General features: G+C 38.0%; 2 protein-coding genes across 7 annotated transcripts in view; one reads left to right on the forward strand and one right to left on the reverse strand.

The window, feature by feature from the left end:
• The first annotated feature begins 760 nt into the window (after positions 1-760).
• On the forward strand, positions 761-26,315 carry LOC119532010 (RNA polymerase-associated protein LEO1-like). Of its 5 annotated transcripts, XR_005216463.1 has the most exons (12): positions 761-905; positions 2,877-2,961; positions 7,404-7,538; positions 10,155-10,290; positions 11,233-11,326; positions 12,036-12,093; positions 13,066-13,126; positions 13,439-13,643; positions 14,896-14,982; positions 16,756-16,792; positions 17,203-17,391; positions 25,339-26,315. XR_005216463.1 is itself a non-coding variant. In XM_037833968.1 (8 exons), exons 3-7 carry the CDS (start codon positions 7,405-7,407, stop codon positions 13,121-13,123), a joined length of 510 nt encoding a protein of 169 aa, XP_037689896.1. In that variant the 5' UTR covers positions 761-905; positions 2,877-2,961; position 7,404; the 3' UTR covers positions 13,124-13,126; positions 13,439-14,007. The 5 variants fall into 5 exon arrangements, 4 of the variants coding, with proteins under 4 accessions (XP_037689896.1, XP_037689894.1, XP_037689897.1 ...); XM_037833968.1 differs by lacking the exons at positions 14,896-14,982; positions 16,756-16,792; positions 17,203-17,391; positions 25,339-26,315 and having other exon boundaries at positions 11,203-11,326; positions 13,439-14,007; XM_037833966.1 differs by lacking the exons at positions 12,036-12,093; positions 13,066-13,126; positions 13,439-13,643; ... (2 more) ...; positions 17,203-17,391; positions 25,339-26,315 and having other exon boundaries at positions 11,203-12,022.
• Positions 17,391-26,318, reverse strand: part of TMOD3 (tropomodulin 3) — a 143,098-nt gene continuing 134,170 nt past the window's right edge. For both annotated transcript variants that reach the window (XM_037833965.1, XM_037833964.1), the window contains exons 9-10: positions 25,315-25,459; positions 17,391-19,904 (exon numbers count right to left, since the gene is read on the reverse strand). In XM_037833965.1, coding sequence (XP_037689893.1) covers positions 19,870-19,904; positions 25,315-25,459 — 180 coding nt within the window. In that variant the 3' untranslated portion in view covers positions 17,391-19,869. The remainder of the gene's footprint in view (positions 19,905-25,314; positions 25,460-26,318) is intronic.

Genomic DNA, 26,318 nt, shown 5'->3' on the forward strand with positions numbered 1-26,318 from the left:
AGTAACTTTGAGTATTTAGAGTCTCTGGGAGGTCATTTAGGCTCCTGGGGATTGAAGGGAAAGGGGAGAATTGTGATGAAAGGAAGGAAGGAAGGAAGGATCTCCTGGTTAACTGTATTAGTTATCTATTGCTACATAACAAATTACTCCAAAATTTAGCAGCTTAAAACAACAAACATTATACTACACTGTTTCTGAGGGTCAGGAATTCAGGAATGGCTTTGTTGGATGGTTCTGGCTGGCTCAGGGTCTGTCATGAAGCTGCAATCAAAGTGTTGGTTGAGACTGCATTATTGAAAGGCTTGACTGGAGCTGGAGGGTCTTTTTCTGAGGTGGCTCACCCACATGGCTCTTGGCAGGAGACCTTGTTGCCCCCAGTGGGCCTCTCCATAGGTGTGAGTATCTTCCCCATGCAGCTGGCTTCCCCAGAGCAACTGATCCAAGAGAGAAAGAGCAAGGCAGAAAAGCCACAATATCTTTTATAGCCTAGCTTTGGAAGTAAGGTTGTATTCTACTGATCATATAGACCAACCCTGATATAGTGTGGGAGGGGAAGACACCAGGGTGTAAATACCAGGCACCAGGCACCATTTTGAAAGCTGGCTGCCACAGCAACTTTGTCTTCTACCAACTTAGCCTCCTTCCCTCTCTATGGACACTTGTCAGGCTTTTGTGGACCAGGCTCAGGGAGTGGCTGAGGTTGGTTTAGTGGATATTTGGTCGATGTACCTTGAAATGTGTTGAAGTCACGGGCTCAGAACTAACTATGAAAAACATTGATTTAGAGAAATTAATACTATGTATTTTCCTTCGATATTGAAGATCATAGTGGGACCATGGATCTGTTTGGATATATAGATGATGGTTCCTCAGAGAGTGATGAGACTGATCCTGGACAGCCTATTGTAAGTACAATCACTAATCTCAACCGGTCCCATTATTCCAAGTTAAGAAAAAAATTTCAGAAGCTGATGGGTCTGTCTCTCATGTGAGAGGACATGAATAACTGAATAGCGGTCTGAACTATCTGATGAATGGGTGACTTTCTTAGCGAAATTGGGAATTCCTGGACATAAGAGGGCATAGAAGGAACTGCTTACAATGAGGTGCATGCCGAATTCTGGGGCCTAGACCATGAAAACTCATAATTTGAAAACCTGTGTTTTATTTATTTATTTTTATCAAGATTTATTCACATACCATACAATCATCCAAAATATATAATCCATTGATCACAGTGCCATCATGTAGTAGTTCATTCATCACCCAGTCTATTTTTTTAAACATTTTCCTTATACCAGAAAAAAAGTGAAAGTAAGAATAAAAAGTTAAGAGTAAAAACAGAACACCCAAATTGTCGTCCCCCCCCACCCTATTTTTCCTTTATGCTTTTTTTTTTTTTTGCCCCCGTTTTTCTACTCATCCATTCATACACTGGATAAAGGGGAGTGTGATCCACATGGCTTTAACAATCAGATTGTCACCCCTTGTAAGTTCTGTTGTTATATAATCGTCTTCAAGATTCAAGCCTACTGGGTTGTAGTTTGATAGTTTCAGGTATTTACTGCTAGCTTTTCCAATTCATTAAAACCTAAAAAGAGTTATCTATATTGTGCTTAAGAGTGCCCACCAGAGTGACCTCTTGGCTCCTTTTGGAATCTCTCAGTCATTGAAACATTTCGTTTCATTTCACATCCCCTTTTTGGTCAAGATGGAGAACCTTTGTTTTAAAGGCTTTTCTTACTCAAACCTGTGCTAAGAAGTGTGTGCTTTGTTGACCTAAGTTCACATATATCAACAAAATAGAGTTTTTTCTCATAGTGCAGGCTAACAATTCTTGGTTCCCATGATGTTTTTCTGATTTCTGGGGGGAGTGAGGTTTTAGGGAGAGGCATGGAAGGTTGCTCACTCCTTTATCCCTAAAGCAGTGTCTAAATTTACTTCCTGGCATCTGCATTGGCATAGTGCACGAGTAAAGCTAGGACACTTCTGATGTCTCTTCAAGTTCTGATTTCTCTCCTAGGATGAATATGGAGTGCCTCAGAACCAGCAGAGGAAGAGCCAATGTCTGAAACCAGAATAGAAGTAGAAATTCCCAATACAACTGTGATTTAGGAAATGAATTGCATGTTGTTAAACTACCTAAATTTCTCAGCATAGAACTTAAGGAGACAGATTCAAGTTCTTTTCAAGATTGTGAATAAAAATATGTGGAAATTAATTATTTTCCTTATTTATCATGAGTTGGCTAATCACAAATATGAAAGATTCCTCATATAACTGAAAAAAATAAGTTTAGATCGTGCTGTGGTAGAAAAATAATGAATTACAGGTGGAAGAGAGTTTTAACACTAATAATTCTTCTAGCATTTGGAAATTTTCTTATGAATTGACAGACCTCACAACTGATGAACGTATTTTTCACTTATGCAAAGGTGAAAAATCAGAAAATGACAGTGAGAAAGTTTGCTAGAGAAATTGCAAATCTCCAATACAAAAGTCATTGTGAATCTAGAGAAGACAGTGAGTGTTGATGGGTATTCATTAAGGAGATTGCTTGCAAGCTCATGTGCAATTAAACATGTTTTTTTTCAAAAATAATATGGAAGGGTAGATCATCTGTCGCCTGTACTTTAGAAAATATATTTCACCAAACCAAGGAAGATTTTGAATTTTTGTCACATTTGGATTTTATTTCAGGAAATATGTTTTAAAAACAAATTTCAACCAAGTACAGTAATTTGCATACTTCCTTGAAGTGTCTGCTTTGATTTTTAACATAATAGTATATGTTGCAGGGATGATTATTTTATAGTATTACTCATACTCATTGCTAAATCTGGTTAATATGACATTAAAAAATAAACAATTTGTAGGTCTTTTGATCCTCAGTATTATGAAGATGAAGTTGAAGATGAGAAAGTGCTTGATAAGGAAGATAGAACCAGGTTAAAATTAAAGGTACCATTCCACACTTTATTCCTTTTTTCTTTTAAGTTTCCTTTTATAAAGTAAAATGTAGAGATAACTTGAAACTTGACCTTATGAAAATGATCCTCTTATGTTTCCAGTTCAATCAACAAATAAATCTGTTTAGAACAAGAAATGAAATGTCTTTTCACAGTATTTTTTAGGAGAGATGTGCCAGTTTGGATGTATTATGTCCCCCAAAATGCCATGTTCTTTGATGTGATCTTGTGGGGGCAGACAATTTATATGTGTTCATTAGGTTGGAATCTATTGATTGAGTGTTTCCATGGAGCTGTGACTCAATCAACTGTGGGCAAGATCTTAGATTGGATAATTTCCATGGAGGTGTTCTGAATTAAATCACTGGAGCCATATAAAAGAGCTGACAAACAGAAGGAACTCAGAGCAGCTGTGAGTGACATTTTGGAGGGCAACTGAGAGACATTTTGAAGGTGGCCATTGAAAGTAGACTTTTGCTACTCCAGAGTTTGCCTGGGAGAAACTAGGAGCATTCCCCCAGATGCCTAGAGAGAAATGTCCTGAAAGAAAGCCATTTTGAAACACAACCTGGGAGCAAAGGAAGAAGATGCCAGCTACGTGCCTTCCCAGATAACAGAGGTGTTCCTGATGCCATTGGCCATTCTTCTGTGAAGATACTCTATTGTTGACATCTTAGCTTAGACACTTTTATGGCCTTAGGACTGTAACTCTGTAACCAAATCAACCCCCTTTATAAAAACCAATCCATTTCTGGTATTTTGCATGACAGCAGCATTAGCAAACAAGAACAGAAGGTATATAACCTTTATTTTTCTAACCTTTTTTTTCGGCAGTTGTAATTTCTCAACAGAAGTAAACAGAAAAATCCTTGAAAATTGTTAACTACTTCCTCCAGGATAGATAATAATGTAGCTGTATATGGAACTTTATCCACATTTTACAGTGGGTAGATCCTAGCAACTTGCCATGATAGAAGTATCTCAAGCACTTTTTGGATATTTAACTTATGCACAAAAAATGGTCTTGCCATTAGGCAGTTTTTATCTAGAAGGCTTGCAATGGCAAAGCACTACCAGTGCTACATAGGGATGTTGTCTTCTTCAGTGGGGTTTGTATTATCTTCTGCCATGGGCCCCAGTGGTAGTATTGGGCAGGGTCAAAAATTTTTTTTTAATTCAGTTTTACTGAGATATATTCACATACCATACAATCACCCATGGTGTACAATCAACTGTTCACATACCATCATATAGTTGTGCATTCATCACCCCAAGTTATTTTTGAACATTTTCCTTATACCAGAAAGAATCAGAATATGAATGAAAAATAAAAATAAAAAAGAACACCCAAATCATCCCCCCATCCCACCCTATTTTACATTTAGTTTTTGTCCCCATTTATGTACACATCCATCCATAAACTGGATAAAAGGAGTGTGATCCACAAGGTTTTCACAATCACACTGTCACCCCTTGTAATCTACATTGTTATACAATCGTTTTCAAGAGTGAAGGCTACTGGGTTGGAGTTTGATAGTTTCAGGTATTTACTTCTAGCTATTCCAATACATTAAAACCTAAAAAGTGTTATCTTTATAGTGCGTGAAGAATGTCCACCAGAGTGACCTCTTGACTTCATTTGAAATCTCTCAGCCACTGAAGCTTTATTTTGCTTCATTTCACATCCCCCTTTTGGTCAAGAAGATGTTTTCAATCCCATGATTCCGGGTCCAGATTCATCCCCAAGAGTCATATCCTGCGTTGCCTGGGAGATTTACACCCTTGGGAGTCAGGTCCCACATAGGGGGGAGGGCAGTGAGATCCCCTTGGCAGGTGGTTTAGTTAAGGAGAGAGGGCCACATCTGAGCAACAAAGAGGCACTCAGGGGGAGACTCTTAGGCACAATTATAAGCAAGTTTAGCCTCTCCTTTGCAGTAACAAGCTTCATAGGGACAAGACCCAAGACAGAGGGTTCAGCATGTCAAGCTGTCAGTCCCCAGTGTTTGTGAGCACATCAGCAACAATCCAGGTGAGGAAGTCCAGCACAGCCACATCCTCCCCCAGCTCCTTGGGGCCCCAAATATATATTTTTATTCTCTGCCCAAATTACTTTGGGATGTGTGGACAGGGTCAGTTTTGATGCGGCTTTTGTGACTTGGATTTCCCCAGCATATGGATAGGGTAAATTTGGACTCAAAAACAGGTCTTGGGTTTTAATTTGTGTTAATCTGTTAATTGTTCATCTCTCTCTTAAAAAAAAAAAAAAAATCATGCTCCAAGCTTTCCTGTATCACAGGCTAATGGGCATCTTTCATAGGGTTTGTAGCCCTTCAGCTGGCACTGAAATAGGTAGAGGTTTTAACTGCCTACCTCCTGTGGGCCCAGAGCCTCATTTCTCCTTTACAACTCATAATAATGTAACTCATCAGCCTGCATCATATTTAGCCTCTGCCTCCATGTTATGAACTGAGACTCAGAAAAGATTTAAATAAAAATGTCTAGTTAGTTATTTAACATGTCTGGGTATTTATAGCAGGAGGGTTTCAATGTTGCCCAATCTGCTATTTTTTTAAAAAAATAAGCTTATTCTGTCACTACCTATCAATTCTTGTTCACAATTATAAATCATTTAAAGAAAATATAATGTCGAGTTAGTTTAATTCATTTTTCTAATGCCTTTGCTTTGAACCAGGTAGAAAATAGCTATACAATGGAAGATACGGTGGGATGATGTAGAAAATAAAATTAAAGAAAGCAGTGCTTGGATAGTCGAGTGAACAGATGAAAGGTAAGGACAAAATGTCCCAGGAATATTGAAATACCCAGAGGGAGGCCTGGGATAAGTGAAGTTTTCTGTGTATGGCCTTATTTTGGGTCATCTTTCATTAAAGAATTGACAAAATCAAGGTCCCTGGCATTACCTAGGAAACCTAAGAGAATAAATAGGGTTGGGGTCAGACAGCTGGACTGGTGGAAAACATTAGAAATGGACCCCCATAACAGTTTTTGAAATTACCTCTATAACTGCTTGTTGAACGGTACATTGAAAGTTAACACCTTTCTGTGTGCATGTTATATTTTAAAATAATGGAAATAGCTGAAGTTGGGGAACTGTGACCCATGACATTCTTTGAAATTTGTTCTCTAACTACTTGTTAAATCATACCTTAAAAGTTACCACTGTTGTGTATATATATTAAACTTCACAATAAAAAAATGCATTAAAAAAAAAAAAAGAAATAGACCCAAGATATGGTCAGCTCCATGGGATCTGCCTTGTTAAATGGAAGACTAAGGTTAGCTCCCTTCTGTGTGTGAGACAGCAGGCATTATACATTAATGTTTTTGAAAAAGTTTTTTCTATTTTACTAATGAAGTGGTAGAGACTGGGAAAATTACTAATTATATTCCAAGAAAGGAGGATGGATTTTACCTCCTTTTAGTTTGAAGGGAGATAGGGAGATAGGTTAGTTATTTACTGTATCTTTGTTTATTTTACTCTTATGAATTCAATATGACAGGATACTGCCATTCCATAGCTTTTTTTTTATAAAATAGATTTATTAGGCTACAGATTTATAGTTCTGAGGCCATAAAAGTGTCCAGGCTAAGTCATCAACAAGAGGATACCTTCACTGAAGAAAGGCCAGTGGTGTCCAGAACACCTCTGTCAGCTGGGAAGGCATGTAGCTGGCATCTGCTGGTTCTTTGCTCCCAGGTTCTGGTTTCAAAATGGCTTTCTCCAAAATGTCTCTGGGCTTCTGTCTCTTTTAGCTTCTCTCTCTCAGCATCTCTCCATCTTTGCTTGTTCTCCCAGGGCGTTTCTTTCGAAGTGTCTGGGGGTCTTCTCTTAGCTTCTCTGGGGCAAACTGGGCTTCTCTTAGCTTAGCATCTTCTAACATCTTTCTGTCTGCAACTCCAAGTGTCTGGGTCTGTGTCAGCCCCTGAGCTCTCTTAAGGACTCCAGTAAACTAATCAAGACCCACCTTGAATAGGCGGGGTCACACCTCCATGGAAAAACTTAATCAGTGAAGGTCCTACCCATAAGAAGTCTGCACCCACAAGACTGGATTAAAAGAACATGGCTTGTGTGGGGAACATGGTAAATTCAAACCAGCACAGTGGTGCACAACTGTTTTTTCCCATTCTGTAAGTTGTCTTTTCACTTTTGTGATAATGTTCTCTGATGCACAAAAGTTTTTAATTTTGGTGAAGTCCATTTTATCTATTTTTTAATTTTGTTGCACATGCTTATGATGTCATATATAAGAATCTGTTGACAAATCCCAGATCATGAAGATTTGCCCGTTTTCTTCTGAGTTCTTTGGTTGTGGTTTGCACCATAGCATTTTAAGTAAGGCTAACATGGCAGAATGGAAGCTCTAGGACTCATGAAGTGTTCACCCTAATAAATGAACTATTTCTTGTTTTCAGAATGTCCCTGCATTTAAGCAATGGAGTATTTGATGTCTACAAAGCCCCACTGCAGGGAAATCACAGTTGTCTGTTTATAAGAGAAAATACTGGTCTACAGGGACAAGCTGTCTTTAAATCCAAACTCACCTTCGGGTAATCATTCATATCAATGTATCATTACTTGATCTTAAAAGAGCCACAAGGTGGAGATGATGTATAAAATGTCCAGCTCTCCTGAGTGACCTGATTTCACAGGTGCGGCTCACCAAGGAACCATGGTCTGGTTCCGATGCTAGTTTTTCAAGCAGTACAAGTTGCTGTATGTCAGGGAGCCTGTTCATGCTATCAAAACTCACGTGAGACTGATTAATAAATAAATCAGAAAACCAGTGTATTAATTCATATTGATCAAGGCACCGGGTAAGAAGCCTAGAATACCCATCTCTGTGGTCAGCCTGTCCTTTCCCTTTAGTAAAAGTTACATGGGAAGTGAACTGATGACGAGAATGTTGTTGGTGTGCGTGCACTAGAGGAAAGGGAAAGAGTTAGATAGTGTGGCAGGCTGCGGTTACCTGAGGCTGCTGCAGCCTGACCCCAGCAGGGATGCCGTGGCTTGGCACCAGACAGGAATGCTCAGGACAGCTGAGGAGATCATGGCTGTGTGCCATGTGCTGTGGGCCCTTCTCTGGCCTCTGCAGACGCTGCTCCTTCCTGACACCTTCCCTTTGAGGGGCATAGTGCTGCTGGTTAGGATTCAGCTTTCCTTAAGAAGTGAGGCAGTTGAAAGACTAACAGTGGGCACAGCATTTCTTTTTGGGTGATGAAAATGTTCTAAAATAAATTGTGGTGATGCTTGCACAAGTTTGGAAATTTACTAAAGATCATTGAATTGTGTACTTAAAATCCATGAATTCTCTGGTATGTCAATTATGCCTCAATACAAATCTGTGATTTTGTTTAAAAGACTAGAACAGATAGCTCTGAGGTTCTACTTCACTTCTGTCTTTGTAATCTTAAAATGGAGATAATAACATCTCCCTCACAGGGACTTTGTATCAATTAAGTCAAATAATATGTGAAATGCCACTCAGAGTGCCTGGCATAGAGAAATATTCAGTCATGCTGTTCAGCCTCTTCATGATGCTCTTTTAGTTTCCTGATTGCTAAAGCAAATACCACACAATGGGTTGGCTTAAATAATGGGAACTTATTGGCTCATGGTTTTGATGCTAGAGGTCCAAATCAAAGCATCATCAAGGTGATGCTTTCTCCCCAAAGACTGCTGTTCTGGGTCTGACTGGTGGTGATCCTTGGTCCTGTCACACAGCAAGGCACACGGTGGTATCTACTATCTTCTCCCTTCTCTTCTGGGTTCCGTTGACCTTCAGCTTCCTTTGGCTCTCTCTCTCTGTCTGAATTTCATTCTGCTTATAAAGTACTCAGTAATAGGATTAAGACCCATCCTGATTGAGGTGGGCTACACCTTAATCAAAAGGTCCTACTTACAATGAGTTCTCACCCCCAAGAATGGATTAAGTTTAAGTACAGTTTTCTGGGGTACACACAGCTTCAAACCACCACAGTTGCCTTCTAGAATGGCACCCTAAAAATTAAGGTATTTTACAGCTTGCTTTGTTTCATGGCACCCTTGGCCCCACATGGGATAACATATGGCTACCCAGCACAATTTCTTTCCTTATGCCCATCTCTCTATAACCATGCTCTCCCACAGAGATTCTCTCCCGAGGATCATCCTTTCTTCTCTGATATACTTCAAACATGCCTTCCTTCAGTCTGGAATACATTTCCTTCTGTTCCAGGACCTTGTGTTCTAGCTGTTATTGTCCCATCTGGGCTGTCATGAGGTACCTCCTTGTTTTTACCTTCCTTCAAACTTTCAGATGGAGGGATTCACCTTTGGTTCTCAAATAGTGCCTTCTGGCATCTGCACCATGTTTTTGCAGAACTGAGATTCATTCCGTCTCCTTTCTTCATGATTGTAGTCAGGAGTAGTCTTTATAAAAGCCCCTGACCTTGCCACCTGCCCCTCCTCCCTTCCATTCCACTTCCACTTTATTTTCTAGGCACGTGGGGCAGAGAGAGAAAATTCTCACTGAGCCAGAGAATGAAGAAGGTTCAGAAGCACGGCCCTATATTAAGGTCTGTGCTGGGAACCCATGGCCCTGCCTACTTACCCTGCTAAACGTGACATCATCATTTCCATAGGTGTTTTTACTCTTGTTACAGATGCCTCTGTTTCAGTTTCCTAGGGCTGCAGCAACAAATTACCACAAACTTGGTGGCTTAAGGCAACAGAAATCTATTCTGTCACAGTTCTGGAGGCTAGGAATCCAAAATCAACGTGTCAGCAGAGCCATGCTCCTTCTGAAATCTCTGGGGAAGAAGCCTCCTTCATCTCTTCCTAGTTTCTGTGTTTGCCAGCAGTCCTTGTTGTTCTATGCCTTGTGGCTGCATCACTCCAATCTCTGCCTCAGTCTCTACACAGGCTTCTCCCCGTTGTGTCCCCTGTTGTATCCTAATCTTCTCCTTTCCCTGAGAAAGACACTAGTCATTCAATTTAGGGCCCACCCTAATCCAGTATGATCTGATCTGATCTTAATTTGATTATATCTGCAAAGACTATTTTCAAGTAAGGTCATATTCTGAGGTTCTGGGTGGAGCTGAATTTTGGAGGGACGCTACGCAGCCCACTAGGCCGTCCACATGTTGTTAGTAAACAGTGACTCATTTTGGTCCATTTCCTGGCAGACCCCACTCTACAGATGGTGCCACACATAGAAAGATGGCTCTGCCACTTGCTGACAGGTGTTCAAAGACGCATAAGATTGGAATCTTACCAATGGGCTGTCATGATCCTGAATGCCAGTGTACAGGAGTGATTGAGGTATGTTTGCTAAGCTATATCCACGGATTCCTTGGGTGATAAGAGCCATGTTTTCCAGAATATTAATTTACCATTTCTTATTGCCATTGCCATTTTATTTCTTGTAGTCATTGGGGGGCCAGCTTATCTAAGCTTCTGATTAACCACAGTAAGGTCAATGGCCTTGGCATAAGTGCTCTCCCTATAATTTATGAGGTTGCAGAGAAAAACTGATGATTTTAAAAACTTAAAACAGGAATTATAAAACTGCGTTAGCCAGATAGGAAGTGATACAGGAAGGTCTACAAAACATTCCTGACTTGTCAGATACTTGTGAACATCAGTGTTCTTACTGCCAGGCAGCTCTAAGGAACTGAAGACCCTATTTTGGGGCTCAGGGGCCTGCCCCTATCATGACCTCTCTATCCTCTGCCATCAGAAGCTGTGGGGAGCTCTCGGGGTTGAGGGGCCTGGACAGGAGTATCTGGGAACCATGGTGGTTTGGTGGAGCCTGGGCGAGTTAGGTGTGTGCAGCCCAGGGATGAACAGAAACAGCCCTCACTGCCCACAGAGTCAATTCAGGTGTCCCCTGGACATGGGTAAAACTTCTCAGGGTGGTAGCTTTAACCTGGCTTTTAGTGGCCACAGAGAGAATGGTGCATTCCCAAGGACACACATACCTGTGTGAATTCTGACTGGGCCAGCTGAGTGTGAGGGATCACTTCTGCCTCTGCCCTCTTACATTGCCATCATGACTTAAAACCAAACAAAACAATCCACTGTGTGGTAATGGCACTGTAATGGAGAAAACTGTACTCTGAAGACACATGAAATAGATATTATCCTGGGCTAAACATTTACAGTAGGTTCAGGTGGGCACAAAAGGAATCCAGATATTTTCATTTGTTAGACTGGTTATCAGCTTTCTTACAGAGAGAATGTTTAAGGGCTTCTACTCACCAGGAGTCTCAGACAGTCCACCAGTGGGAGAAGCAGAACCAGCAGCAGCCAAGTGCCCCTTACCTGGACCTTGACAGTGATGATGACGAGAACAGAGGTAAGAAAGCCATCAGTCTGGCAACCGTTAGAAACCACTCCCAAGGGGCCTCTGAGGTGAGAGATGTGCGCAGTGCTTGCCTTGGCTCTGGCGAGCTCTCCTCTTCTCCTGCTGTTACTTAGGACCACAGGACAAATGCCTTTTATTTTTGTTTTCATCAGGGTCACTTTTCCACAGAAAAGGTTAGCTAAATCAAGAAAATAATTCAAATAATGTGTCTTTGGGGAAAAAAATGTGTTTAGGGAAAATGTCTTTGGAAAGAAAAATGTGTTCAACTGTTCTATAATTAGGAACCCAAAATTTAAACTTTTTTGTTTTAAAAAACAGGTGTGCATAAAGCCTCTTGGGTTCTTAAAGTGATCAAATAACCTCCCTGAGAAAAAGAACCTCTCAAATCTAAGTCATTTCAGCATGTTTGAAAGTTACATTTACCTTCATATCAAAACTTCAAAAAAACTGATTGCTCCTCAAAGAAAAATGTTTAGTGGGAAGTAATGCTATTTAGCAGAAAAAAAATTCAGGAAATTAACAGGACACTGCCTGTCAAAGTCAGTCAGTCCCGTGTCTAAATTCCTTTGCTTTCAGAAGAACGAGCTAGAATCTATTCTGCAGACAGTGATGAGGGATCAGAAGAAGATAAGGCTCAGAGATTACTCAGAGCAAAGAATCTCAACAGTGATGAGGTAAAGCCAAATCTTTTCAATTCTAGGGGTTTACTGTGTACCCAAGAGTCACCAGCTCCTGGAAATGAAGAGCCCACAGACCAGGTGGGCATTCATTTGTCTACACACATCATTGGAATTCAGTGATAGAAATGCAGTAACAGGACCAAGAGTGGCCAGAGGAAGGTGGCATGGAGGAAGAGACCTCCTGCTGGGTCTTGAAGAATGACTAGGTATTGCAGGGCACATAGGCCAGGGTAGGGCATTCCAGGTGGCTGAAAAAGCCTGTAGGTAAAGGCCTGGGTCTCTGAGACTCCAAAGCTCTTCTAGAGAATTGCAAATCAGTCAGTGTGGGTAGAGCAAGGGGTTTATTTCCATATTTATTGTGGAAAACTGGGTGAATCTATTGTTTGGACACAAGAATAATTGTGGGTATTTCCTTTTTGTGTTATTAAAATATTTTTACTGTAATTCTTTATTTACTTTTCTACTTGCAAGATCATAGGTGCAAAGAAATCATGAGTCTTTGTCCAAGTCAAACAGCACGTTATTGCCATGAAGCCATAATAATTCAGGCAATTAGTTCATTATGCTCCACTCCAGGTTCTGGAGATACAAATATGAGTAAACATCACAGTCATGTAAGTGTTTAATAGATTTAAACACCGGTCACTTGTGAAAGTGAGGCGTTTATTTTTCATATATATATGTTTAAAACTTCAAAACATACTGAAAGGACACATAAAACTCAGACAACCTTTGTTTAAAATTGGCAGGCTTTAAAATATTGAGTTTTAGATAGAAAAAGTGGAAAACTGAGGAAGCAGAGGGGCAAATTTTAAATAATATGTGAATACCAGTCAGTAACAGAGTGAAAAGCAAGTCTCCCTCCAATTCAGCCCCGCCCTGTGGAAATCCGCTGGCCTACAGGTGTGTCTGCACCAGCAGCTGACCCCTCAGGGGTTTCAGTTCTCACTCGAAGGGCTGGCTCCCATGCTGTCAGCTCAGAACTGCTTGATAAAATTTCCAGAAAGGTTCCATGTTGAATTTTACATTTTATCTCTTGTACCTGTACAGGAAGGGCATCTTCCAAGAAAGAGAAAAGCAGGGGGTGAGGAAGATGACTCAAGTATAAAAGGTACACTCAAAGTGTATATTGTATAACTTGTTTTAAAATGACAAAAAAAATTGTTTGGTCTCAAAAAATTGGTTTGCTTTTACATAATCCTAGTTGTGAAAAAAACAGAAAATTGAAAAGCAAGTCTCTGTCTTTAGAAAATCCATTTCTCCCAAACAATTAGTTTATTTTGGTAACTGTTCATTTTGGGTCTTAGGTTTTAATGCATTTCTGCTGCTCTGTCCCACCACCCCATCCTGTCCCCTGAAAAGAGGGTGCCTGGCTCCAGCACCCAGGTCTCCTTAGGTTCAGCTCAGGTATTGCCTCCTCCAGGATGTTCTCCTTGCCCTGCCCGGTTGGGTTCAGGGCCCTTCTGTGCTCTGTGGTACCTCAGCATGGCACTGACATTCCACTTACCATATGTGATTGTGATGTGAGAAGATCAGGGAGTCTCGGAGGACTCACTGGGTGCTGAGTGCTTTGCCAAGAGCTATGTGGGCCTCACCAGTTCTAATCCCCGGAACCACCTAAAGGGCAGGTAAGCTGTTATTCCCATTTTACAGACATGGAAGCTGAGATTTAGTGAGTTTCAGATCTCTATTCAAAACTTTGTTTCTCCAAAGCTTATTTTTTGGGACAAAGGTCAGGATCTCAGGTGCACAGCAAGCACAATGATGTTAAACAGAAAAATTGTCTATCAAAATGTAGTGACCTAAGTATCTACTTGAGACAAGTGGTTACCATTAGATTTATGGGAAAAAACAGTGAGAACTATAATACTAGATTTGGATTCTAGCTCTATCACTGGCACAGAAGCTGGGCATAATAAGTATCTAATAAGTATTTACCAAATGAACAAATAGTATTATCTTGGGCAAGTCACTTAACTTCTCTGAGGTCAGGTTCCGCAACTTTGTGGAGGTTAAACGTGACCTTATAAAGCCTCATTACCTAAAATTTTTATATTTTTCTACTTCTGAGAGTTGAATACTTTGTAGTTTTTTTTTTTTTTTAAAGATTTCATTGTTAAATAGAAATGATCAAAGAAAAAAAAAGGGCCCATAATCTCACCATGTGAAAACCATTACAGTTCCTTCCCTTTTATGCTTTTAAAGCACAATTTCATGCTCATGTAGTAAACACATCCACAACCAGTAGTAGCTCCTGCAAGGGGATTTAGAGGCTCATTCAGGACACTGATAGGTACTAGCACCATTTAGTAGTAAGATAAGGTATTCTTGTAAGGTGCTGGCCGCCTTCAGGGGATCACGGGTTTTGGTATGTTACATCTGTGAACAGGATCGGGCTGGGGGAGTCAGGCTGGAATCTCCTGACCCTAATCCCTTGCAGACCAGGCAGAAAAGCATGTTTGAAGGATAAAAATGTTCAGGGATTCTGGACACAACTGTGGTCCGACACCCTCCACAGGAGTGATACCAGACTGAGCATTTTTGACTGGGCTGCTTTGGAGGACACACTGAGGGCACTGTCTCTCCACAGCCACAGTTCCTGGTACCTGTGTACACTCTGGGTAACTGGAGTTACCTGACAACTCAGGCTGTCTGAGACTCCCTGACTAGCTAAAGGGGATACATAGCAAGGCTTCCTGTATGTGAAGGTAAAGCACAAAAGCCATCCTCAGAAGATGCAACATTAAAAATTAAAGGAGAATTTCTTTATTCCCCTAAGTCAAGAGAACTCTGAAATTTTAAGTTACATTATGTGACACATCCCTAAAAATGCCCTCAAACCCATTACATGTTTCACTGGTTTTCTGTTTTGGCTGGCAGGTGTAGCTGACTGATAGAAGATGAATGCTTTACTGAAGAAATAATCTCTAGATTTTTAGCAGGATTGGCTCCTATCAGGTGCAGAAGGTACAGTATTACAGGACTCTGTTATTCACACTTGTCAACTGGATTCAATTTTTTTTTTTTTTTTTTTTTTTGTTTTTCCCATGCATGTCTTTATTCTCTTACTCATCTAACATACACTGAATAAAGCAGATGGCAGTCATAAGGTTTTTATAATCACATGGTCATAAGATAAAAGCTATACAGTTATACAATCATTATCAAAGATCAAGGCTACTGGGTTACAGTTCAACAATTTCAGGTATTTCTTTCTAGCTATTCCAATATACTTGAAACTAAAAAGAAATGCTTATATAATGAATGATTCAGTAGTTAAAATCATTTGTTAAATCCTAACTTCTCAGTTACAACTCCTCCCTCTCATCTGATCATTTTCTCAATTTTCAGGGATATCTGGGTGATGGCTCTTCTAATTTACTCTTGCTGAAAAGGTGTAGACATTATTGGTACAGGAATCAAACTGGTTGATGTTCTTGGAGAGACTGGTACCTCTGGGTTTCAGGGCTTATCTGGCACAGGAACAATCTGTAGGCTTTAAGTTTCTGAAAAAATAAACTTAATAAGCAAAACTTTTAGAATCTTAGCTAAATCCCAGGGTATTCTTTAGGGTTTCCAGGAATACTGTTGGTTGGGACTTGGCATCCTGTGGGAATCACAACATCTGGCTGAAGTTTGCATAAGAGTAACCTCCAGAATAACCTCTCAACTCTATTTAAAATTTGTTAGCCACTGAAACTTTATTTTGTTTCATTTCTTTTTCCCCTTTTGGTCATTGTCAATCCCACAATACCAGAGCCAAGTTCATCCCTGGGAGTCATGTCACACATTGCTTGGGAGACTTACACCCCGGTAGTCATGACCCATTTGCAGTTTGGCTAAGAGAGAGTGGATTCAATTTTATGGACAGATGAGACCAAACACTGATAATATTAGATTGGACCATTTGAAATTACTATTTTTATAGGTTAAAATGATCAACTATTGACAGTTTTATATGGTTCAACTTAATAGAATGGGAAAGAATAATTCAGGGAAATTAGTAAACTTGTTTTGAAAAGGTATGTAAAGACTGAAGTTTGGAACACAGGAACTAAAGGGATTATGTGCTTTTTCAAGAAGTCCAAGTCTATAGGATATTTGATAAACTTTATTGAATTTATTTATACCAGTATATAGTAGCAAGTTCTAAATGCCTATAGAACATATTCATCAAAAGAAACTTCACTGAGCTAGTATGAACTGGGTTATTTGAAATTACAAAGGTTTTTATGACACATTTGTGTGTATATATATTTTTTACATTTCTTAAGCAGAGAAGTTTAAAAACTTGAAGCAGCTTTATCAAAAACTTTTTCCTTTCTTTTTTAAAAGTGGAGGTGAAATTTAAACTTCTAAAAAATTGCTATACCTGCTCACCAAGAAGCACCCAGAATTTATGTTCTTACATCTTATTCTCTAAATATATAAATATGGATACAATATTTGACAGAAAAAGTTTAGGTCAAGTAATTGTTTTGCATCAACTAAAACATACAATCTGTAGAAAAGGAAGTAAAACCTCATATATTTAGACTCAAAGAGTGTCTGATTATCTTAAAAAGTACATGATCTTGTTATATTAACAAAACATGACTGGTGGTGTTCCTTACTGTACAATCTATTTTTATTTAGTGACTACTAAGTAAAATTCTTTATATGCCAATGAAGCCTTTCTAAAAATACTTGGTAATGGCTTAACTTACAAGTAATTTACCTAGAAATGTCTTTTTTTCCTAGGTAAACCCTAAACTTGGCCCGTTTGAATGATCATCCTGTAAGTTGGAGTTTAAAATTAATAAAATATTATGAATGTTTTATTATAAAGCTTTTCCAGTTTGTTCAATTTTTATAGAGGATTTAGAGATGAATTATAGAGCAGAGAAATCAATGTGACCTAAGAAAGAATGACCAAATTAAAATATGGCATAAGAATACAAAAATCTTTGCTTATACGATTTTCTCAATTTAAAATAATTAGTGAAGAGTTTCTTGGGTTTGTTTAGTAAGCAAGTCCTATGGTAAGATATATCTAAAAACATTAATGATTGATTGGTGACAGCTGAGGGGAAGACAATTCTATAGATGTTTTAGACACAGGAACTCACAGCCCTTGTCTGAGAGCAGCAGCTGGAGGTGTCTCTAGCATATCCATGTGCTCTGTTCTCTTTGGTGTCATGTTTTCAGTCAATACTACTCAAAATTGACATGGTACTGTGATAAAGGAGCAAAGCTGAACTGGACTGAACCTCCAGAGAATGGAAGTGGCTATGAACTCCACGGAAACCATGATCCTCAATCTGCTGGGAGGTGATGATGGTTCCTGATTTAAAGGGGAAAAGTGAGGCAGCCATGAGAATACACAAAGCCAAAAATGTAAGTCTATGAAACTCCATGAGTTCTTTCATTTTATTTTAATGGCAGCAAGGGTTAAACATAATGTACACTAGAACATGATTAACATTCTAGCAAAACATTTTTTTTTCTTTTGTGATTTTTTATTATATCATGGACTCCCCCCTTTTTAAATGAGAACACATCAGATACTTGGTCAATGGGAAAACAATTTACAAAGTTCTATTTACATGTAACTTTTCCAGAGTGCACCTACTGCACAAAGCAAGAATGAGGGTTATTTCACTCAAATAACAAGAATTTGCAATTTTATGGCCAAGATAACTCTCCTTGAAATCTTTAACAATTTATTAATTTAACATAAAATGTTTAGTCGGTCTTTTAAAAGACAGGTACCTATAGAAAATGTATCTCACCTATACTGTAGACTTCTAGGCTTTAGCTACAAGTATATAGCACCAAAATCAATTTTAATAATATTAATATTAACCATTAATATTGAGTTTTAGGTACATACAATTTCATACATACCTTCTGGAAAAACCTGAATTTCAGACAAATATGCATATAAAATTTTATGAGTAATCAAAAACTTTCAAAAAACAGCAGTTTAAAAATACAAACATTAATCTTTTAGATAACCAGATAAGTTTAAATTGGTTAGACTACAAAACTTTGTCTTAGAAAATCTTTGGTTTAATAATCAAGACTATTTCAAGAGCCTAATTAATTTATTCTATTGTAAAATTTTAGGGCAAGATAGAAATACCAAAAGTTACTCAAAGGTAAAGAGGTGCCAGATTTTGGTACCAGCCAGCCTTGCTAACTTGAAAAAAATCAGTGGCCTAAAAATGAAAGAGAACAGGCAAAGTTAATCTTTGGCCCCTTTAAAACATTGGATACTGATTTTAAAACAACAAAAAACACCACAGTTCTCATGAGGGAAACCAGATAAGAAGGCTTGTTACCATTTTACAAAGAAGCTTTCTAGTTCATTAGATAAACAGTCCAGCCCAGGCCAAAGTAGCAGGAATTTTGTAATTCAATGTCAAAAAGTTTTAAAAATGAGCAAACTATCTCCCCCTTCTCCAAAACCAGATTCTTTCCCATTAGAAAAATCTCCCTGTGAACGATACAGCCAGGCCCGAATTTTGAGGCCAGATTACTCAGATTCCTTTCCTAGCTTCTTTAGCGGTAAATATTTCTGCCATTGGTGCTTCAAGGGCTGCCTTGACATAGGGCATGAAAACAAGTCCAAATCCTCTATCATCAATCACAGGTGTCAATTCTAGAGTCTCATGTCAGTTTCCCTGCCACTGAATACTGTTTAATTTTTCACTTTAATACTTTGAGCACCAAGAAGGCTACTTTTGTTATGGATAAAAAAGTATAAGATGAAATGAAACATATTCAAATTGACATATAAAGAATAACAGATTTCCTTAATACCTTGGTTGGAAATTTTGTAGTGGTGGTTAAATACTGGTTATCTAATTCTGCATTGCATATAGGAAATTCTTACTATACTGTACAACACTAAGTAATTTATACATGTGCCAGTTTCTAATTTACTTACAATAACCATCAGTTTAAATGATTGTTTTGTAAGCACCTCAGACTTGAACTCCATCATATTTATCTTTGATTTGATGTGTTTAACAATACCTTGCTCTTAAATTTTACCCTAAAAATTTGACCCTAAATAACTGAGAGTTGCCCATATGCTTTTTTACAGGAAAGAAACTAGTTTTTCTACTCAGATGCTTTTTAACTGTTAGATGTCATAAAAATTTAATAATGCCCACATTATTAAAATGAAAAACTGTAATGAACATAAAAAACAAAGTATGTAACCCAACAAAGCCAATGATTTTGTTAAAAATATATCTAGATGTTGCAGTAACCCGGAATGCAGTGAAGACCATTTTTTCTTTCTTAGACCTGCTTTTGGTCTTAGATGACCAGATTTTAAGTTATCTGTTTTAAAATTCTGGCATTTTGTTCTTTTGACAGAAGGAAAAGAACACACCCTTTCCAAGTTCATGTAGTCTAAAACTGGAAAAATATACAGGTCACGGAATAAGGGAAGCTTTTTAAAGTGACTTACACCTAAAAGAGAAATAGGAATGTCCCTTTTCATTTAAAAGATTGGTCCTCAAAATGTTCAAATTCTTCTATACAAAAGACCGCTGAAACTTTTTTTATAATAGTATTTTTTTTTACCCGAGTCATCATAAGCCATTCAATTAAGCTAAATTAAAATTGATTTTAGCAGAAACTAGAAATAGTGCTTCACAATACAAAAATTATCTACTATTGATTTTACAATTTGAAACTGGTAACAACTTAAACTAGAAAAAAGATACATAGAATTTTTTAAAAAAGAACAAGAGATTTCCAGTCTTTTCCCTTCTACCCAGGCAAATTTTACAGCTGATATCACAGACATGAAGCGCTGGTGATCTTTCGAAATCTTCCAAAGACTATACCCTGGCAGACTTACTGGTGGTCTCCTTCGACTCGTCTCTTGCGAACTATGAGAAAAATATAAGAAACTATATTAGAAATCTGTATTAGCCTTTACAAGGTTAACATGCTTGTAGTAAATAAGATACTGTACAATCCAATTATAGTTGTACAAAAATGAAATACCCATTTTCAGTTCACATGACCATTAAAATTAAAAAATATATTCCACATCATTCATCATGGTAATTTCTCTGTTGAGAACCAAAGGGCTAGAACAAGAACTATCTGCCATGAGCTCACTGATTAATACCTGTGCTTATACAGGAGCAACTTTAGGAATCTAAACAAGTAGGCTGGCCAGTAATTATCTTTAATTACTCATATTTTTATTAAAAAAAGTTATACCTAGATTTAAAAAAATGAATAAAATACTGTATTCTATTTAAAATGACATTCAGGCAGCTGAGATTAGAAAGTATTAATAATAACTATTTGCATGCTCTTTCGATTAGATACCACATTTCCTTAGAACATACCAAAAACATTTTTGTTATTTTTAAAAGCCAGTAACTTGCTACTGCTTTCTAAATTTTCCTTCTCTTGTCTTCTATAGTATGAACTGGTTCAGGGCTCTTATAAAACAAATGCAAAGTAATGAACATCTCAGACCCTGGTAACGTGGTGAAGTCACCTCTGGCTATCATAAACTTTGACTGGTCATGTGGCCAGTCAACTAGTTCAGCTGATGGAGTAAAGAAATGTGCATAAATCTGAGGACCGTATCTCTTCATAGAGTAATGACCCCGAACCACTGAGCTGTGCTCACTAGTAGCAGGGCAAGGCCTCTAACTCCAGGGTCTAACTACCTTCACTCCCACCTGCCTGCCATCAGAAAGCATCCACTGGGGGCACCAGTTCAGGGCTCCTCAGAGTTTGGCCAACTCCTATTAAAAAGGCAATGCGGTGCCATAGAGAGAGCACAGATTCTGGAGTCAGTGACAAACTATGTGTATCATGGCTCACTAATTTTTTCTATTCCTCACATATTTTTAAAAAAAAATTATTTTTATTACAACAGTTGTAGGTTTACAGAAAAATCATGCAGAAAGTACAGAGTTCCCATATACCTCCCTCTCACAAACTTATTTTTAGAGTGTTCTTAGGCAAGTTAGTCAACCTCTCTGGGCCTCAACTCCTCTTTAAGAGGAGAATAATGATGCCTGTACTTCACAACTGTGCAATTAAAGACACAGTAACTGCTTAGTGCAGTATCGAGAACATAGTAAGCATCAAATAAAGGATATGCATATGCTGCTGCTGCTGCTGCATCTACAGCAGCAGCAGCAGCAGCAGCAGCATCTACCACAGTGGTGGATATGGCATGGCTCTAAGGCCCTGGTCAGCCATCTTGGATTAGGAAGGCCCATTTAGTTATTACAGTTAGAAGACTTACATTTACAATGTATTGATTTGGGTACTTTCCCCAGTAATTTCCTCTGTTTGAGTATTGATCTTTTAACTTTCTACTCTCTTCTGGAAGCAAGTAGGAAAACAATTGCCTGTGCAGCCTGAATTGGCTATTTGACAGAGGAATGAAAAGCCAACAGGTGCAACTGGCCTCCTGGCCAGGGCACAGATGCTCTGCTTCTCATGCTGTTCTGACTGTGTGGGCCTCCAATAGGATAAGGCCAAACATTCAGGCAATGTACAAAAAAGCTATTCAGCCATTGGCTGGGTGCTAGCTGGAAAATAAAAACAGAAGGACTAGAGTAAAGAATCAAGTTCCTATGGACATTTTTATACTTATCTAATCAAGCTCACCCCTGATTCTAACTTTAGTCATTTTAACAAAGAATAAGTTTCATATGTTTACTGAAATATTAAGGAAAAAAATCAAATGGAGATTTTGGAGTCCTCAAACACAACTTAATTCATATATACAGATCTCTGAAAAATACAGAAGTATCTGAAAGGGAAATTTCATATAATTCTTCAGATAATAGGATAAAACTTCAGATAATAGGGTAGAATATTTCAAAGAAAATTCTGGATTGCAGCAGGGTTGGAATGTTACTGGCAGACAATTTCAGACATCAAAAATATGCTATAAAAATACATATAAACAAGATCTATAGGACAGAGTTCAACAAAAAAGGCATATAAAATTGTGCAGCTAGCTAGTATAAAGATATATGAGACTCAAAGTTCAATTGAATATTGCATGTATACTCTATCACCTCTTTGCTGCTAAAACTGACACCTTAGCTAGACAGCTGGAAAAGAGGTATAATTATTTCAATGAATAGCTGAAACTAAGAAAACAATGAGAGAGGGAAAGAAGTTATTAAAATCAGAACACTGAGGGTGGAGTTCTCTGTACGGAGTTTGTATTATTTTTGTAACTGTCCTGTACTTTTGAAAGTATTTCAAAAATAAAAAGTTAAAAAAAATAATTGGGCAACAACAACAACAAAAAAAAATCAGAACACTAAAGATCTGATACATCCTCATTTGTAAGGTGAAGGAAAGTTATATGCCTAAGAGATTCTGTACAAGTTTCAACTCTGGTTCTTTGATATTTGAGTTACTGCTTATTAGGCTGCTGAGACTTGTGTGTAAGAAAACTTAGTCTTTAGGCTTGTCACCTTGAGCTAAAGGCAGAGATCAGAATGTAATGCTAAAAAAAATAAATAAATCAAGCAGAGTGGACAGTAAACTGCCATTGCTGTGAGGACAACACAGCAGAGAAAGATGGGGGCAAAGAGCCATTTATGCTTCCTCTTTCTCAGTTGGGGCCCTTTTTGCTACCTTCTGGCAATTTCTCAGTTCATCCTCTAGATTAGAGGCATATAAATTTTTCCCTATTAACAATACTTTAGATCCAGGCCAATATCTTTCCAAAACCCACTCCACGAATACAAATTCTGAATACTTCATGATTAGTCGATTGTAAATAAGATTTAACTAGACTCATTTCTTCTCTATCTCTATAATAGAACAATAGTTTTTTTGGAAGTAGTATTTTAATTTTGCATTTAGTGGTCTATATGGCCCTCAAATACCTCCCAGATAAAATCTACAGAAATCTAAGTTCTTTGCCGTATCATTTTAGTGCCCTCTACCAACTCTGCCTCTTAATCTGCTGCTGAAACTTTTTATTCTGTTAACTCCAAACAGCAAGTACTTATTGAAAATTTATTCTAGGCTCAGCATCATGCTATGAGTCAGTTCTCAAAATAAGCAGATTATCCTCAGGATAGAGATAACTTGCTTGCCCCCAAATTTGAGCTTTATCCATGTGATCCTCCACTCCAAGGATGTCCTTTCTCATTCTCATTTCATACCTGAGACCTAGTTCAGATCAGAATGAAACAGCATGACTGGGAGCCTGGAGAGAGCTGCCAGTACAAAGCTGTCTGCTTTCTATCAATTCTGCTTTGTGGGCCTGGCCACAACTTCTGCAACACAGCCTCCGCGTCCTCAGCTTCTCACTATTGTGGACAGCCACTCAATTGCTAAATGTCAACATAAAGCAGCCTAGAAAATCTGTTCCCCACATCTTCCATTTACCAAAATCTCCCTTCCTATAATACTGGGCACTTCTTTTCTTACAGAAATTTGGGCAAAGTGCCTATCATGATAGGCTTGGCAGAAGGGCACAAAAAAGCTGAGACTTGTAAAGGCTGGTATCCCAGCCGTGACACTGAGAGGCTCTCACTGTACTGCTCCTGCAGGGACAGCCGCTGGATCAATTGTCTGCTAGGATGGATTCAGGTGACTGATGGTTGGGGTTATAAATTTGTTGGTGGAATCTAGAAAAGTTAAGGTAGTTTCAGAGGAGAAGGAAAATGAAGGATACTTCTGGTCTAAGTTTCATGGCTATTTAGTTACCAGAAAAGTATAACTTTGAACAGCATTCAAATTCTACCACTGTCTTTATTCACTTAGTAAATTTCTATTAAGTAACTATTATATGTCAGGCATGGGTTTTAACAAGTTGATGATTCAACAGATGAATATGGCCCCTGCCCTCAGTAAGTTTACAGACTTCAAAAATGGACTATAATAATGAAGTATAACCAACTCATTAGGTAAAAAGGCATTTAAAAAGTGGGACAAATGCTAAGACAGAAATAGAAGATACATGTGGACAAACCTGCTCAAGATGTAAAGTAATGATGGACTCAGAGAATCAAACACTCACTTAAAGTTGGAAAAATAAGCCAGGGTTTCACTTAGTGTGGATTGCCTAAAAGAGTCCCAATGCCCAAGTCCCACTCTAGATCTACTATATCAGAATCTCTTCAGGGAAAGAGGAAAAATGTATTTTTTAAAGCTCCCTAATTATTTCTGAAGCTCAACCAGACTTGAGAAACACTGCACTAGGAGCAAAATTAAGTATTAGAAGGAAAAAATAGAAGTATTCTAGTGAGCTAACACTAAAACAATTAACATGACTTTGCAAACTACATCTAGAATCACAAAAAACAAAACACACCCATTTTCTCTTTTAAAAAGCAAGATGCTATAATCTTCTATGGGAAACTATAGTCATAAAAAAGACAGGAAGGGTTTGAACTAATATTTTCACAGTGATCTGGATTAAAGGAATGAGACTATTTTTCTGCTCCAGAAACTTTTAAAGAATGTGAATTCAAATATGGCGGAAGTTTAAATGAACAGCATTACTTTGAAATGTTATGCTCTTTGAGACGGCTTAGTTTAACTTCTAGTCTAAAATGCATTTTTTAAAATACTTCTGTGACAAACACCATAATGTAACAGAGGAGTCAATTTTTGGAAACTGGTAGCAATTAAATTAAAAGCACCATATCCTTTAACTCAGCCTTCACTGGAAATTTTATTTCAAGCAGAAGCCATAAGCCTCAGCAGTTCAATTAAGAACCATGAAAGAATGGAGACTACTGACCTAGATGTGTACAGTGAGAAGACAAACTGCCCAGTAACAGTCTTATTAGGGAGACTGGTGAAATATAGCAAATTTTTACATACTGGTTACCATAAAACTTGGGTGAAAACTATAATTATTCAGTATTATAGCATATAAAACTGAATTTCTATCTCAGTCTGTTTGCTAAAAAGGGCAAATAACTTTCTTGTAATGATGAAACTGTGTTTTAAAATAGTTCCAAGAATTGACCTATAACTGAGAACAAAAATTTGCTTTAAGAAATATTTGCTAAAATGTTTTGTCGTGGAAAACTATTCACTGAAAGTTGTCAAATATGTTTGCCACAGGAAGTTGATTTTACCCACTAACCTGATGATAGCTACAACCTCACTTAAGTTTAACTCTTAATTAATTCAACCAGTATAAAAAGGAACTGTGCAGATTTTAGAAACAACGGCTAAATAATTTCTGTTAAAATTTACTTTAAAAGTAAAAAAGTTCCTCTAATACCTTAGCTCATTAAAACAACTCATAATCTCGATTTGATACTGCATATGTCTTACCTAAGTCATTGTTTTTTGTTATAGCATCAGCTGCCCTGGTTCGGGGCCCCTGCTGTGTAAACTGATACCCAAATTTAAGGATATTGGTATTTTCCTCAAGCATCTTGGCCATTTCCAATTCTACAGCTGTCCCCAACTGCTGCCTCTGGAATAGTAAGAAATAAAGAATAGTATTAATAAACTATATTAAAATACTTTTTAAGGAAAATCAAAACTAAGACATTCAGGAACATGCTGAGTCTACTAGCTTTTTAAAATTTTCTCTATTCTTCAGAACATAGATATAAGAAACAAATTCTAAACATTCAGCATGTGATTATACAGACATCAAAAAAGCATGGATTATCACAGGAGATACTGCATTATATCCACTTGGATGTATATATAATAACAAAGAGGGACAATAAAAAGTGCTGGCAAGGATGCGAAGAAATTGGAACCCTCATACATTGCTGGTAATATAAAATGGTACAGCCACTTTAAAACAGTTTGATGGCTCCCCCAAGAGTTAAACATCAAGTTACCATATGACCCAGCAATTCCTCTTCCAGCTATACACCCAAGAGAAATGAAAGCATATGTCCCATAAAGATTTGTACATGGATGCTTGTAACAGCATTATTCATAATAGCCAAAAAGTGGAAACAACTCAAGTGTCTATCAACTGATGAAAGGATAAACAAAATGTGGTATACCAGCCATTAAAGGAATCAAGTACTGATACATGCTACAACATGGATGAATCTTGAAAACATTATGCAAAGTGAAAGATACCAGAAGCAAAAGATATTATATGATTCCATTTATACGAACTATCCAGAACAGGCAAATCCACAGAGAAAGTGAATTAGAAATTGCAAAGGGCTGGGGGAGATATAAATGGAGAGTGAGTTCTAATGGCTATGGGATTTCTTTTTGGGGTGATGAAAATGAATTAAATAGTGGTGATGGATGCACAATTCCGTGAACATACTAAAAACCACTGAATTTGTACACTTAAAAGG

This window comes from Choloepus didactylus, chromosome 4, assembly GCF_015220235.1.
Source record: "Choloepus didactylus isolate mChoDid1 chromosome 4, mChoDid1.pri, whole genome shotgun sequence".
Classification (NCBI taxonomy): Eukaryota; Metazoa; Chordata; class Mammalia; order Pilosa; family Megalonychidae; genus Choloepus; species Choloepus didactylus.